Raw genomic sequence first — 16714 nt, forward strand, 5'->3', positions numbered from 1 at the left:
AATAACAAATGTCTAGGTTTTCTTAAGGAAAATGTCATTTATTCATTTTCATTTTCTTAAAATTAACATTTAAATATTTCATTTTTGCTTTTGCAAATAATAAATTGTACTATTAGTAGTTTTTTTGTATTATAACATAAAAATTATATTTATTTTCTAAAGCAAAATGTCTATTTTATTCCTAGGAAAGCAACGCATTGTATTTTTTAAAATTTATTTATTAGGATTTAAATATTCCTATTTTGTTTTTGTAAATAATAAATTGTACTATTAGTATTTTTTTTAAATACTTACCACTTTAAATAAAATAAAATAAAATAAAAATAATTATTATTTAAAAAAAAATTAAATATTCCTTTTTAGCTTTATTTTAATTTTTAGTCATTTTAGTACTTCAACTTGTTTAATTCAGTTTAATTCAATTTTCTAATTTCTGTTTAAATGTTTTGATTTTATAATTCATTTTAAAGAATTATTAAAAAAACTTAATCAGTTTTAGGTAATAATAAAAACACTGTCTCAAGAAGTACTCACAAATAACAAAATTATTCACATACAGTAAAAGTATAGAGAAAAAGTTAAAAATAGAAGAATTTAATAAAAACGGTTTAGGTTTTCTTAAGCAAAATGTCAAAATTTTGTTTCTAGAAGAGCAGACGCAGTGTAGTTTTTAATTTTTTTAATTAATATTTACAATTTATATTTTGCTTTTGTAAATAATAAATTGTACTATTATTGGTTTTCTTAATATTTAATTTTTTTTAATAAAAAACGTAAATTAAAAAAAAATGTTGTGTAATTAATTTTTGTATTAATTGTGAGTACTTTTTGACACAGTGTTGTTATTACCTAAAACTAAAACAACTTAAAACATAATTAACAAGTTACAAGTACTAAAACCACTGTCTCAAATAGTACTCAAAATTATCCACATACAGTAAAAAAAATTAAAAACAAAAAATTCAAAATTTAAAAACAGGAGAATGTAATAAAACATAAAAATATTTATGTTTTCTTACGCAAAATGTCTCCATTTTGTTCCTAGGAGAGCAAATGCAGTCTAGTTTATATATATATAAAATAAAATAAAATAAAATAGGTGAATTTAATGAAAAATATCTAGGTTTTCTTAAGCAAAACTTCTCTATTTTGTTCCTAGGAGACCAAACGCAGTATAGCAAGTGTTAAAAACATCTAATTTAGATTTTTTTTCTTACCACTGGACAGGTTTAAAAGCTGTTACACTATTTTGTCAGATTTCTGATTTTGCATGATCCAAAGGAGTCGCACAACAGTGTTTTTTGATTGCAAACTGATCCTAATGTGGCAAATTCTCGCACATGTTGCTGGTTTTAAACCATAAAAGCTGAATCTCTCTTAAGTGGATACCAGCATGAAGTGAGGAACACCCAGAATGAGAAAGAAATGATGAACTCGCTCACCCGCTGGCTGCTTTCTATAAAAACCGTGCTACGGTCCAAACCAGAGTGAAAACTTTTCAAACACTCCCAGAATTCCTCAGATCCATCCTGAGGGATCCTCCAGCATTTGTGGAGTTTTGCATGGCAGAGAATTGAAACAAAGTCTTCGGAGGACATTATAATTGAAGAGAACGGCAAGCCTGGAATTATTTTAAATTAGTATTGAGGCTAAAACAACAGTCCAGACTAGCAGACGGTTTTCTTAGTATTTCCGCTTTGACATACAAGAGAATGCTTTTTCTCATTCCTTCCAACTTTACAATTTGCATTTTTCACACAATGCACTAAAAGTATGTACTTCACTGACGATTGTATTTTGCATTTTGGTCACAGTTTAGTGAATTTAATGATCTTAAATGTCATTATTATTTGACTCTCTGCAACCCAGGTGTGAACGCTATGCTCCGAAAAGTGGCTGGAGCTGCTGCAGCCAAACCGCACGTGGAGATCCGACAAGATGGAGAGCAGTTCTACATCAAGACCTCCACCACGGTACGCACCACTGAAATCAACTTTCGCGTCGGAGAGGAGTTTGACGAGGAGACGGTGGACGGCAGGAAATGTAAGGTGAGTCACAGCGACGGCTGACATCAGAGACGAGACACTGTCCTGCTGAGCTTCACAGCGAGCAGCTAAGCCCCTTCAAAACCACCTGAGCTCCAGAACACATAAACAACAGCCGTTCGATAACTACACCACAGAATTACAGATGGATAAAGAGTAAAAACAAAATGCCACTCATGGAGCAGCTAATTTTGAGTTTGAGTTAAGCTTGCATTATTTTCTTATCCTTCCCATAGAAATATACAAATATATTTATTTCCATAAAATGGAATTCTTTGTTTAATATTTTTCATAAATACATTTCCAATGAATCATATATTTGTCATTTAGTAAAAATGTATATAATAATTTAAATTATATATATATATATATATATATATATATATATATATATATATATATATATACTGTGTGTATATAGATTTCTTCAACTGGATTCATAATTTCAAATAGCGCTGTATTTTATATTTTAAAAATTTATTTTATTTAAATATAAATGAATATATTGAATTTAATGTTTTCAAATATTAATATACAAAAAAAAAATATATATATATATATACACACACACACACACACACACACACACACACAATTAAAAAAAAAATATATATATATATATATATATATATATATATATACTGTGGGTATATAGATTTCATCTTCAACTAATTCATAATTTTATATAGTGCTGAATATTATATTTTTAAAGGTTTTTTATTTAACTTTATTAAATATAATTTAAAATAGTACATTTTTTAATTGACAATTTCAAATAGTGCTGTATATTACATTTTTAAAATGTATTTTCATTTAATTTTATCTTAAATAAAATGTTATTATTTTTTATAACACACACACACACACACACACACACACACACACACACACACACATACATACATACAATTTATTAAAATAAATAAAATAAAAATACCAACACATTAATATTTACAATATTACATGTATATATAATTTTTTGTATTTTTTTATTTAATATAATTTTATTTTTAATTGACATGATTTCAAATAACACTGTATATTATATTTTTTAATTTATTGAAATTTTATTTTATTGAATATAATTTAATTTAATTACTTAATTTCTTATTTACATAATTTCAAATGGCGCTGTATATATTACATTTTTAAAATGTATTTTCATTTAATTTTATCTTAAATAAAATGTTATTATTTTTTATAACACACACACACACACACACACACACCACATATATATATATATATATATATAATGACATTTTATTTTAATTTATTTTATTACATATATTTACATTTTTTAATTGACATGTTGTCAAATAGCACTTTATATTATTTTTTATTAATTTAAATTTTACTGAATATATTAGAATTACTATTTTTATATTTTATATAATTCATAATCATAATCATAATACTTACATTAGTTAAAATAGCATATGTATATGATATTTCTTTTGTAATTAAATTTTACTGAATTAATAATATGGATGAGGCTATGTTATTATCCTTTACATGGTTACTGACATTTTCGAAAGTTAGTGAAGGATAGTTAAAAAAAATAGAGCTAGATTACAATACAGTAGAGAAATTGGCTGTCTTTTGTGGGACAAGTAGTTCATTTATTTCCACGTAAACTTGTAGCTTTTTCGAATATTTATTTATTTTTTGCCTCAAAATTGAATGTTGTGATGTTGTGCTTGTTTTTAACTGACTGTAGAGAACATTAACACTTCTGAGAAACATTTCTAGCTCAGCAAGCACCTGTAACACACAACGCTGTTAATGGAAACCGCTGTTTTTCTACTAATATCCCCGGACATCACAGACTCTGATTTCAGAAGATACTCCGGCAGACACGTTTATGTAGATTTACATTAGTTCACCTCGCATCCATCAGCACAAATTAGCCACTAATGTGAGCATCAATTTCCTCAGCATGAGTTTGTCCATCTACTCTAATGTCTCTTCAGATGAATCTTAATCTCTCGATATCGTCTTAATCGGGTCTTCGGATGTTTTGCAGAGGCACAGTTTTTTGTTGTCCAGTACCACCCTGTAACCCGAGAAGATCTAGCGATCCGTCCATTCACGTTCACAAAAGCCATCCTACACAAAATCTAGAACCTCATCCATAAAAACCGAGAAGCGAAACTCTTTTTTAGAGATTTTATTTCACTGACCTTAACAGTGTCATCTCACCAAGCAAAATGATGGCGTCATCAAATTGTGAGTAACCTAAACCTGGTTTCAGACTGCAAAGCTCAGCAGAGAGTGAGTTTTAACAACTATGGGGTGTTTTTGTACATGAAAACCCAAAAATAAGACAAGGACAGGAGGGTCGCTAGTTGCAGCTACAGTCTTAAACATAAAGGTTTCAAAATGGGGTTTTTTAGCAGTGATGCCATAGAAAAAACTTTTTTGGTTTTCCAAAGAACCTTTCATTGAACAGTTGTTCAAAAAATTTTTAAAATCTAAACTTTTAAAAATAAAGGTTCTTTATTTGCATTGACGGTTCCATGAAGAACATCCGTGGAACTTTTCCATTCCACAAAAGGTTCTTTGAATTTGTAAAATGTTCTTCACTTTCTTTTAAAGGAGAAGTTCACCAAGATATTCATGTCTTTCTTTCTTCAGTCGCAAAGAATTTAAGGTTTTTGAGGAAAACATTCCAGGATTTTTCTCCATATAGTGGACATTAATTGTGGCAAATGGGTTGAAGGTTCAAATTGCAGTTTCAAAGGGTTCTACATGATACCAGCCGAGGATTAAGGGTCTCATCTAGTGAAACGCTTACTATTAATACACTTTTTAACTACAAATGCTTGGCTAGAATTAGCTCTGCGATGCGCGTCTTCATTACATGATGTTGGAAAGGTCACCCGTGACGTAGGCAGAAGTACCAACCCAGTGTTTACAAAGCGAACATGCAAAGAAAGTCAAACGCTCTTTACAAACGCCTGGAGGAGGAAATGAGTTTTTCGCCTCACCCAATCTTTATGAACTGAAGTACACAGACAAAAGAACTAATCGTTTGTGAACTTTCCAACATGATCACACAACAGAGCTAGTGTGAGATGAGCATTTGTGGTTAGAAAGTGTATAATTTTTTTTTTTTTTTTTAAAGAAAATGATAGTTTCACTAGATAAGACACTTATTCCTCAGCTGGGATGTAGAGCCCTTTCAATCTGCAATTTGCACTTTCAACTCATTGGCCACCCCTGAAGTCCACTATAGTAAGTAAATTCTGGAAGTGAACTAATCCTTTAAAAAGGACATCTTGAATCTAAGGATGTAGAATAATCGGAGTGATTGTTTCCCCAAAAATGTAGTCTGAACTCTGAGATTCCTTTTTCATGGAAATGGGTTTGTCATGAGATAGACAGAGAGACATTGCGAAAGGACGGCGTATAGACAGAGATTTGACCTCATTTTGTTCTGGAACAGACAGCAGTGGGAGGGGGATTATTTGGGAGTCTTGCAGCCCCTGAGAGTCACATAACTGTCTGTCTCAAGCATTTTGTGAGCGGAGACATCGTCAAGTGGGTGTTCTGTATTTATTCATATATGTGTGTCTTTCTGACCTACCTACACATTATCTATAAATGTCCCAAATAGCTAGCTGATTGACCATCAGCCCCTGGAGCATCATGGATGAAGCCTACCATGAAAATTGCATACACTATTAAAAATAAAGGTTCTTTATTGAGGTTGACAGTTCCATAAAGAACCTGTAACATCCATGGAACCCAGGTTATAGCTATAGAAAACAATTAGTTAAATGTCCAACAATAGAAGTCACCATAAAATCTCCATCGTGACATAAAAACAAGTGTGTGTGTGTGTGTGTGTGTAAGATGGTAGTGCTGTCTCATGCTGGGCACATTATTACTGAGAGCAGTAGATCAGATCCCTGCAGGCCCGACTCACACCCCATCTGCACTGTAAATGGCTAAAGTAACATGCCAAAACTACTACAACACAACCATTATAAGCAACAAAGCTGCACACATGCACCATACAACTTTCTAAATTAAATTGGAATAACTGAGGAATGTTCATACTGACATATGTAGCTATGAAGTGACCAGAAGTCGTTCATTTTCAATGAGAGTTGGCTATGAGGAGCAACAAGCTTTTTGACTGAATTATTTATTAATACTCCAATAACAATAATTGGAAAACGGGTCTCATTCCTTACAGCTGTTCACACGCACATATTTTTCTGTAAAATGTTCGCAAGTTTTTAAGTAATAAATATAAATAAGCTAGCTCACATTAAAATGTATGTCCAATTTGTATGTCCAAATTCATTTCCACCCTTTTCTTTAGCACAGAGGTAAGCCTATGAGTGAGACTGCTGGTTCATTAGCGTGCATTTATGTCACGTTTTGGTCAGTCAGTTAGTATTTTAAAGGAACACTCATTCTCCAACTCCCCCAAAGAATTAATTTGAGTTTTACCGTTTTGAAATCCATTCAGCCGTTCTCCTGTTCTGGCGATATCACTTTTAGCATAGCTTAGCATAGATCCTTGAATCCTATTAGACCAATAGCATTGCGTTAAAAAATGACCAACAAGTTTCGATATTTGTCCTATTTAAAACTTGACTCTTCTGTAGTTATATCGTGTACAAAGACCGGCGAAAAATGATTTTCCGATAAGATTAGGAACTACACTCCCGTTCCGGCGTAATAGTCAAGGAAGTTTGCTGCTGTAATATGGACGCAGCAGGCGGAGTAATATCACGCAGCGCCTGAAACTTCCTTGACTATTACACTGGAATGGGAGCGTAGTTCCTAATCTTATCGGCCTAGAAAATCACAGCTTTGCATTTCTGCCGGGTTTAGTACAAGGGAGTTTGCTGCCGTAAAATGGCTGAAGCAGGCGCAGTAATATCACACAGCACATGTGCAAATGCTAACCTAGCTGGGAACAAAATTCAGGCACTGCGTGATATTACTCCGCCTGCTGTGTCTATATTACAGCAGCAAACTTCCTTGACTATTACACCGGAATGGAAGTGTAGTTCCTAATGTTATCGAAATCATTTTCTGCCGGTATTAGCACACGATATAACTACAGAAGAGTAAAGTTTTAAACAGGACAAACATCGAAACTCATTGGTCATTTTTGAACGCAATGCTATTGGTCTAATAGGATTCAATGATCTATGATAAGCTATGCTAAAAGTGATATCGCCAGAACAGGAGAACGGCTGAATGGATTTCAAAACGGTAAAAATCAACTTATTAACTCGGGGGGAGTTGGAGAATGAGCCTATTTCCAAAAAAAGTGGAGTGTTCCTTTAAAATGTTTTTCCTCGTACGACGGATTAGTACAGCCTAAAATATGACAATAATTGACCATTTTTAGCAGCAATAATCAACTAAATATGCGAGTTTTGTTTGGTTCAGTGGCATTGTTTACGTTCAGTGCCGACAATACTGCCGACTGATGAGGCGTCATGAAAACACTCTATTGGGAAATAAAGAGAAGAAATATAGCTGCAAGCAGCGATTACTGGGGTTCAAGCGCTTTAGAGCTTTTAAGCAAATATGAAAAAAGACATTATCTCTAAAAAAATATATGTAATTTGCCACAGAAATATGATGTTTTTCACATTTATGACTGTTATAGTGCCAGCTGTGGTCCAATCTCCCTAAAACTCTGCATGCTTGTTTAGTATCACCTGTCGCATATGCTCACCACGTTTCTTGAAGTTTTTTTTTCCTTTAGGCTTAATAGGATTTTGAGTAAATTCGGAACGGCCCCTTTTCTAAACGACCCCCGTTATAGCCTCGCAACATTTTTTGGATTATAATTGACATGGAGAGTCCAGAGTATTGTACAGCAATGTTTTTGTCCAGTTTGTGCAGTTGTCTGGAATAAGGAGTTATATCATATGATATGAATATCGCACGTATGTGCGGAAAAACCAAGCGGCATACAATAATTTACACTCATGTAATATTGCCCCCCAGTGGCCGATTTCTTTCAAATTTCTTTTTGACCTTTGGGGCTGTGAGTTGAACAGGCCTGTTAATCTTGTCTAACAGTCAATGTTTTTTTTAAGATACACAAATGTCCTTATAGGCACTTGTGGCACTTTAGACCCAGACCGTTCACACCAATTTCTATGTTGAAAGGACAAATTGTTGTACAGTTATAGCCATTTTTACATACATTACATATTTTTTTCCGTGACCTCAGACATAAGTGGTCTGAGTTTGCATTTTTCCTGAAGTTGCCCTTCCTCTTTCGAACAAGTCGAAAGTTCCAACTTTTTTGATAATTATTGATATTCACTCTCCAGAGAATCTTTCTGCACTGGTTTGGTTCCGATCATGCGTAAAACCTAGGACTAGTTCGCAACACATAAGACACTTGAGCCTGCGACTGTTGGTTTAGTAGTTATGTGCTACTTCGTACTTTTGTTAGCTGTAGCGCCCCCGTCAGGCCGATTGGGGTGAGCCTCGGTCACATTGTAGGCAGTGTGAGTACTACCATCCCTCCAAGTTTCAAGTCTCTACGACTTACGGTTTTGTCTGCCCGATCAGTTTGATGTGAAGATCGATTACAATAGGAGCAATTACAATAGGGTTACAATGGAAGCGCTTGAACCCCTAACTAATAACAACGGTAACACTGCAGTAAACAGTAAAAGTGTTTGCACTACAAACCAGTGCGCTCATAATTAAGATCACACATTAAAACAATATGGTAAAGCAGAAAAATGAGCTGTGCTGTAGGCTAAAAATAGCTGGACGCAGATGAGATGGAAGCCAGACCCATAAAATTTACAGATGGCCGAGCCCACTCTTACAGGAAGAAAAAGGTGGACAGTCAGTGTCAACACACACCTCAGATTACAATATAAAACGACACAAATTAGTGGCGAATTGTGACGCACCTGTTTGTTGTGTTTGCTAGCTTCGCTATTCAAAAATCTCGCGCATGCTCTGTGAATGTGTGCGCGCGCATGAGAGAAAGAACGAACGCGAGCGGCGACGGAACGAAGGTACACGAAAGTTTTTCTTCGCACATAAATACGCACATTGTACGAAATAACAAACACACAATACGACATATTTGTCTACTGACTTAATAAATGTAACTTATTAAACGCTGTGGTCTTCTATTGTATTACTAATGGTGCCATTTTATAAAATAAGACATGTAAGCCCGTAATTTACCTCAGTTGTCCTGTTGTCGTTGGGGGGCAGAGACGTTAGCAGCAGGCAGGGGACTCGAAGTAACCCAGCCGTTCTCAGGACCGGTTGCTATAGAGACAGACCGCTCACCTGCCACAGGGCAGAAGGCTGAGACTAAACGACCGTCAGTGAGAGAAAATGAGACAGCGAGAAAAGATGGGTGGCCAAGCTAAGTTAATACACTGTTAGAGGTTTTGTTTTTTGGCAGAACAGACTATACTATTGTCATTTTCTTTCATTTCAACCTTTGTGTTTTTCATATTAGTTCGTTTTTCTTCATTTTCACTTTGTTACTTGTACAGACTCTCATTGTCTAAGCTGCAGATGCTTTAACAATGCAAATGTACACTCTTAGTGTTTGTCATGCCAATAAAGTGCATTAAACAGACAGAGAGAGGGATGATGGGATGTTTGGTTTATATTGCACTCTTTATTGGCGGGGTTTTATGATTTAGTTGCCTGCAAATACAATTACATTATGAATTTAGCAGATGCTTGCATCCAAAGGCACTTAAAAGTGCATTCGAAGTACATTTGATCATCATGTGCATTTCAGTCAGTGCCACGCTGTTCCAGTTAAGCTAAATATGGGTTTTCGGATACATTAATATCATTGCATCCCAAAGTTATCACAACCATCAATTAATGCTCCATCAATATGGGTTTTCAGTCCTAGATTAGCAGTAGTGGATTTCTTCATTGTTTTTTATTCTGTGTTCTGGTTAATGCACTGAGCTAAGATTGTAAATGAATATGCTTATGTGTGTGTGTGTGTGTGTGTGTGTGTGTGTGTGTGTGTGTGTGTGTCAGAGTTTTTGTTAGTCTGAGCGAGACGAATGAGTGTGTCAGGGCGCTCTACAGTGTCTCATTTTAAAGGGATTTTAGATCAAGCTGCATAAATTAGTTTAAAGGCAGTGCCTGGGGCCACAGAGAAAGAGAGAGACTAGAGAGAGAGACAGGCACAGAGAGGTGATATGAACGGAGTCTGATTGCTGATGCTGTTTTGCTGCAGTTTTCTGACACCGTTCATTTATCTGAGGCCTCCACATACATCCAAATGAGCAACTTTAGCTGAGCTGTCGCAATGAGAACATACCATTGACTTCTACTGTTTTAAATAATCATTTAGAATATATTTATATTTTATGTTTAATAAAAAGATACATTTTATACAGTATACTAAACTGAAAAAAAAAATGGTTTAGGATTACTTCGAAACAATTTAATTTCCATTTAGAAATGGCTAGTATTGAAGTAGAAATACTAAATAGTATTTTCTTGTAAAACCTACCACAATAATCGTGATTTTCTTACAGAGTATATTTATAATATAAATGTAAAATTGTATTTAAATCTTCTTTGTAGAATAAAAAAAGTAATTTAATTTTATATACAGTCAAGCCCGAAATTATTCATACCAAAGTCTGACCTAAAGTTATTTTTATTCAACCAGCAAGTTTTTTTGTTTTTTTTTTGACCGGAAATGGCACAGGCTTCTCCCAAAAGATAATAAGACGATGTACAAGAGGCATCATTGTGGAAAAAATATTAGTCATCTTTTATTTACTTGAACAAAAAGTGGCATGTCCAAAATTATTCATACCCTTCTCAATAATCAATAGAAAAGCCTTTATTGGCTATTACAGCAATCAAACGCTTCCTATAATTGCTGACCTGAATAAAGCCTGAATAATTTCGGGCTTGACTGTACATATTATTTTTCTTGAAGATTTCTCAGAGTGTCCCCAAACTATATAACTATAATAATTAAAAAAAATTTAAGTACTGAAGTTCTGAATAAAATCCTGTGCACCCTTAATAATTAAATATAATGAAAGTAAATAGGGACTGGGACTGTCAAGCTCCAAAATGACACTTTTTTTTGTCTGATTCACGAATGAATCATTCTTTTGAGTCAAATCAATGAATCATTCGAGTCTCAATGATTAGTTCTTAATTATTAGACCTGTTTCTCAAATTTAAATAATTGAGTCGATGAGTTGAATTCATCAGATCAGATTGATTCTAATGATTCAGACTCTTGTTAAAATGTTATATGTTTTGTTTTCAATGCCTAGACAGCCCTACATGTTCACATACGCAATCTTTAATCATATATCAAAGTACTACTAAGTAGAAAATAATTTTAACACAGTAAATAATAAGAAAAGATTTGTCACGTCAGATGCAAGAATGAAACGCTCATGAACTGACCCATTACCAATGATTACCAATAATTCAGTTTTTGATGCATAAGAAGTTAACAATTATATTTACAGATATTAACAAAGACATTTCGGTCTGCAGAGTCTGCCCACGTGGGAGACAGAGAATAAAATCTACTGCAAACAGACGCTGGTGGATAAAGACGGACCCGTTACATACTGGAGTAGAGAGCTGCGTGGAGACGAACTGATCCTGGTGAGAGACACAAACACACCATATCTAAGACTTTCATAACCAAAACAAACTAAATCCTGACTCAATCTCACAGCTTTGTCTACTAGTTTAAAGACTGAAAAGCAAAATAAGACTCGTTTCTGGTGTTCACTTCTCCAGACATGGAGGGGATGCATGAATTTACAGCCTCCACGGCTGAACATGGCAGTGTTCATATGAGAGATCACTGTGATCATATTTTATGACTTTAGACAGGAAACAGCCTATGGATTTATTTCCATATAGCTTAACATTAAGACAGAGAGAGAGATGTTTAATGGAGCAAATCGATCTAAGAGGAAGAGAGGCTGCTTTTCTCACTTCTGTCTCATGCGACTCGCACTCTGGGAGTCCTTCGCATGAAGTTTTGGCAACAAAAAAGTATAATTTGGGAATGAATGTCTTTTTTAAAAAGAAAATGTGGATTGTTATGCTTAGGAGGTCAAACTAAAGTTTACAAATGGACTTTCTGTTCATTTTCTGTGGAGTTTCAACCCTGTTATCAAAATGTGGGAAATGTCTAAGTTCTGTCCACTCTAAAACCCTGATTTGTATGATTTAGTTATTAAGTATTTGATTGTTTTGCACTTTCGATCCTAAAATATGAACAACCCATCCTAAAATTATTATATTACACTATTAAAAATGATTATTCATGTATAATAGTAATTGATATTCACTACCGTTCAAAAGTTTGGGTTCAGTAAAAAAAACAATCTTAAGAAATTCATATAGGATGGATTAAAGGATGCATTCATTTCATAAAAATGACAGTGTGGACATTTATAATGTTACACAAATGTTAAAAATGTATGTTCTTCAAAGAATTCTAAAAAGAATGTATCATGGTTTCTACGAAAGAATGAAACAGCACAACTGTCATTGTCATTGATAATAATGAGAAATGTATGAAAGCCCTTTTTTGCCACTGATTCAAAAATAAAAAAAGGTTATTGCAACTTATTTCACAAATCTGACATTTTTTCTTTAGAATTGTGAGATATAAACTCACAATTGCGAGTTTTAAAGTCAAAATTGTGTGATATAATCTCGCAATTGCGAGAAATATACTTAGAATTGAGATATAAACTCACAATTATAACTTTTTTCTAAAAATTATGTGATATAAACTCACATTTGCAGTAAATAAACTCACAATTATAACTTTTTTTGTCAGAATTGCATTTTAAACTCACTATTGTGAAAAATAAAATCAGAATTGTAAGATAAATATGTGATTTTGACTTTTCTTTCTCAGAACTGCATGATACAGACTCGCAATTGTGACAAATAAACAGAATTACGAGATAAAAACACACAACTTTGACTTTTTGTAGAATAATGCAAGATAAACTTCATACTTTTGTAGACATCATGCTTTTTAGAATTCTCTGAAGAACATAAAGTTCAAAAGAACTTATTTTTTAAACGTTTTTGTAACATATATAAACTCACAATTCTAACTTTTTTTTTTATCAAAATTGCTATATAAACTAACAATCGTGAAAAAGTCAGAACTGCAAGATTAAAACTCACAATTTTGACTTTTTTTTCCTCAGAATTGTGTGATATAAACTCACAGCTGCGAACAATAAACTCAGAATTGCAAGATAAAAATTCACAATTCTAACTTTTTTTAGAATTATATGATATAAACTCACAATGCGAGAAATAAATTCAGAATTCTGACCTTTTTTCTCGCAAATGCGAGCTATAAAGTAAAAATTGCATGATATAAATTCGCAATTGCGAGAAATAAACTCAGAATTGCAAGATATATACTCTAAATAAATTGTAATTTTATAACTTTTTTCTCAAAATTGCCTGATATAAACTCACAATTGTAAAAAAAAAGTCGGAATTGCGAGATAAAAACTCACAATTGTGAAAAATAAACAGAATTGTGATATAAAAACTCGAAAGTCTAACTATTTTCTCAGAATTGCATGATATAAACTCAATTGTGAAAAATAAAGTCAGAATTGCAAGATATAAACTTAATTCTCACTTTTTTCTTAAAATTGTCTAATATAAACTCAAAAATATATTTTCTCAGAATTGCATGATATAAACTCAAAATTTTGAAAGATAAAGTCAGAATCGTAAAATAAAAACATGCAATTATACGCGATATAAACTGAAAAATGAAGTCAGAATTGTGAGATGAAAAGTCAGAATTGCGAGATATAAACTCAAAATTCTAACTGTTTTCTCAGAATTGCATGATATAAACTCAATTGTGAAAAATGAAGTCAGAATTGCGAGATAATAACTCACACTTGAGAAAAATAAACGTAGAATTGCAAGATATATACTCACAATTCTAACTTTTTTTCTTAAAATTGTGTGATATAAACTCACAATTGTGAAAAAGTCAGAATTGAGAGATAAAACCAATTAATTTAGATTTTTTTCTCTGAATTGTATGATATAAACTCAGAAATAAACTCGCAAAAAATCGCAATTACCTTTTTTACATTTTTTATTAAGTGGCGGAAAAGTTTTTTGAGCAGCAAATCAGCATATTATAATGTTTTCTGAAGGATCATGTGACATTGAAAATTCAGCTTTTCAATCACAGGAATAAATTAAACTTCAAACAGTGTTGTTTTCGTCAACGATGACGATGACGAAATAATTTCGTTGACGCCACTTTTTTTCACGACGATAACGAGACGATGACGAGATAAAACTGGCTCGTTGATGACTAAAACATGACGAGACGTGTGTGAGTTTTCGTTGACGAGACGAGAATAGACGAAAATGTTAGTGGGTGGTCCGTCAGACGTTTAAAATGCATGACATTTCCGCTTATTGTGCATGCCAATTAAAACTTAAAAAGTATCTGACGCTATGGCAAGCTGTTTTAGCATTAAATACTCTTTGCTATACTAGTATGGCAAGCCGTTTTAGCATTCCTTTTTTGTCTTTTATGTTCTAAAACATTCCTTCATTATAGTAATTATTGGTGAAAATAGTCGATCCGGAAGCTCACATTGTGTTGAACTATATATCTGCTATTTTCAGAACTTATAAGTGACACTACCCAACAGCAAAATACTTACTGACCTACATTAATTTGTTAAAAGACTACTTTTTTCCCTTTTTTTTGACTAAAACTAGACTAAAACCTTTTTGACTTTTTTTGTCGACTAAAACTAGACTAAAACCTTTTTGACTTTTCGTCGACTAAAATTGGACTAAAACTATCACATATAGAAGTGACTAAAATTTGACTAAAACTAAGAAGCATTTTAGTCCAAAAGACTAAGACTAAATCTAAGATGGTTGTCAAAAACAACACTGACTTCAAAATACATTAAAATAGAAAACATTAATTTTAAATTGTAACAATATTTTGGCCAATTATTGTTTTTCCCTGCATTTTAATCAAATAAATGCAGCCTTGGTGGACCAGAAGACACTTATTTCAAAAGCATTTAAAAATCTTACTAACCACAAACGTTTAAATGCCAGTGTATGTTTAGAGCAAAAAGTGAAATAATATTTTTGGATCATTTTAATTCATTAACTTGTTTCTATTCAGGATACAAGACAAGCATGCTATGAAATAAGCCTTAGAAATACAAAAGAGTCGCCCATTTTATTCCAAAAAAATTGAAAATGTCATTCCACCACATAATGCTTTCAAAGCCAATACATAATGTGTGAAATGTTCATGGAACTGAGAGGAGTGAAAGAGAAAAAAGTAAGACTCTCCTGTGATAAATATCCACTGTTGGACATTATCGTAAGACAAGTTGAACTTGTGAGAGTGTGAAAAGAGTTTATTTTCTAAAAGTCCACAGGGCCGAGTGTGGTAATAGTTGAAGAAACCTCCATACGTGGGCCTTGATCCAAATTCAACAATAAAATAAGAGCGTCATGAATCTGTTCCAGGACAGACGCTCTTGACGGCCGACCCCTGAGAGCGAATGTCAGACGCTTATTCAGGCTGAACACGGGAATGTGAAGAACTGTCCAAAACAAATGCGGGTTTTGACCCAAATCAGAACCGCGCACTTTAAATCTGACAGTCAGGCCGCTTGACATTTCTCACGGTTTGCTAAGTGAGTTTAGAGCTCGACGTCTGCAGAAAAACAATCCCAGAATGCAGCGCTGATTGTCTTTGGCGTTTCCCTGCGAATCTAGGGCACATTTCCATAACATAAATGTGCTTTGTTTAGTTTAGTCCAACATAAAGCACAAAAGAGATTACGGACAGCTCCGATTGTCTTTACTTCATAATGCAGGATAGACGCTCGGCTGATCATCTCTGCAAGAGATTTGAGAAAACGCCTTTGTTCCTTTCTCTCATTCTCAGATCTTTGGGGCCGACGACGTGGTTTGCACGAGGATTTACGTACGAGAATGAGATGAAGTGATAACAGCGACCATGAAAAATGCAACCAAACAGCCCTGCACCCTGAGAAACCTTCTGTCTAGAAAAACCAGAGCCCTTCATTGCATGTCAGTCAGTGAACATGCATCCGTGCAGTGCATTGTGGGATTTCATTATTCGTCATTCTGTTTGTTTCTCTCTCTTTGTCCGTTTCTGACACAGATATGTGTATTGCAAACAAAAACAGTAATAAAAATGAAAACAAACATCAGTGTTTCTCTCTGTGTCATATTTTTGGAGAGTTAAAGAAGAATCATTTTAAGTTCCACTGTACTAGTGCTTTAAAGAGGCTAGAAACCAAAACATTGATCTGAGGAGCCTATCAAAGTTAAAACCTACTCAAGAATCCAATGTAGTGAAAAACAGAAGATGGTTCATTGCTGAACTAATGAGTCTTCTGCAGAGAGACAGTTGTTGTGTCATTAGACACAGACTTTGGCCTGCAGTCAGACTCGGGCGGGTGGCAGACGCAGATAAGCAGCAGACGGTTCCACCCTTTAAGCGACGTGATGCTGAAATGAGTGATCAGATTTAGCGGGTGTCATGCTCAGGGGGAGCTATTATGTGAATTTCCCTAAACGGAACGGAAATCCAAATGCACAGAACAAAGAGA

At 33.7% G+C, this 16714-nt stretch overlaps 1 protein-coding gene across 1 annotated transcript; it reads left to right on the top strand.

Annotated features, from left to right (window-relative positions):
• The first annotated feature begins 1651 nt into the window (after positions 1-1651).
• On the top strand, positions 1652-16312 carry crabp1a (cellular retinoic acid binding protein 1a). Its single transcript, XM_073832148.1, has 4 exons — positions 1652-1771; positions 1870-2048; positions 11568-11681; positions 16024-16312. The coding sequence occupies exons 2-4, from the start codon at positions 1881-1883 to the stop codon at positions 16072-16074; spliced, it is 333 nt and encodes a 110-aa protein (XP_073688249.1). The 5' UTR covers positions 1652-1771; positions 1870-1880; the 3' UTR covers positions 16075-16312.
• The last annotated feature ends 402 nt before the right edge of the window (positions 16313-16714 follow it).

This window comes from Garra rufa, chromosome 25 (genome assembly GCF_049309525.1).
Source record: "Garra rufa chromosome 25, GarRuf1.0, whole genome shotgun sequence".
Classification (NCBI taxonomy): Eukaryota; Metazoa; Chordata; class Actinopteri; order Cypriniformes; family Cyprinidae; genus Garra; species Garra rufa.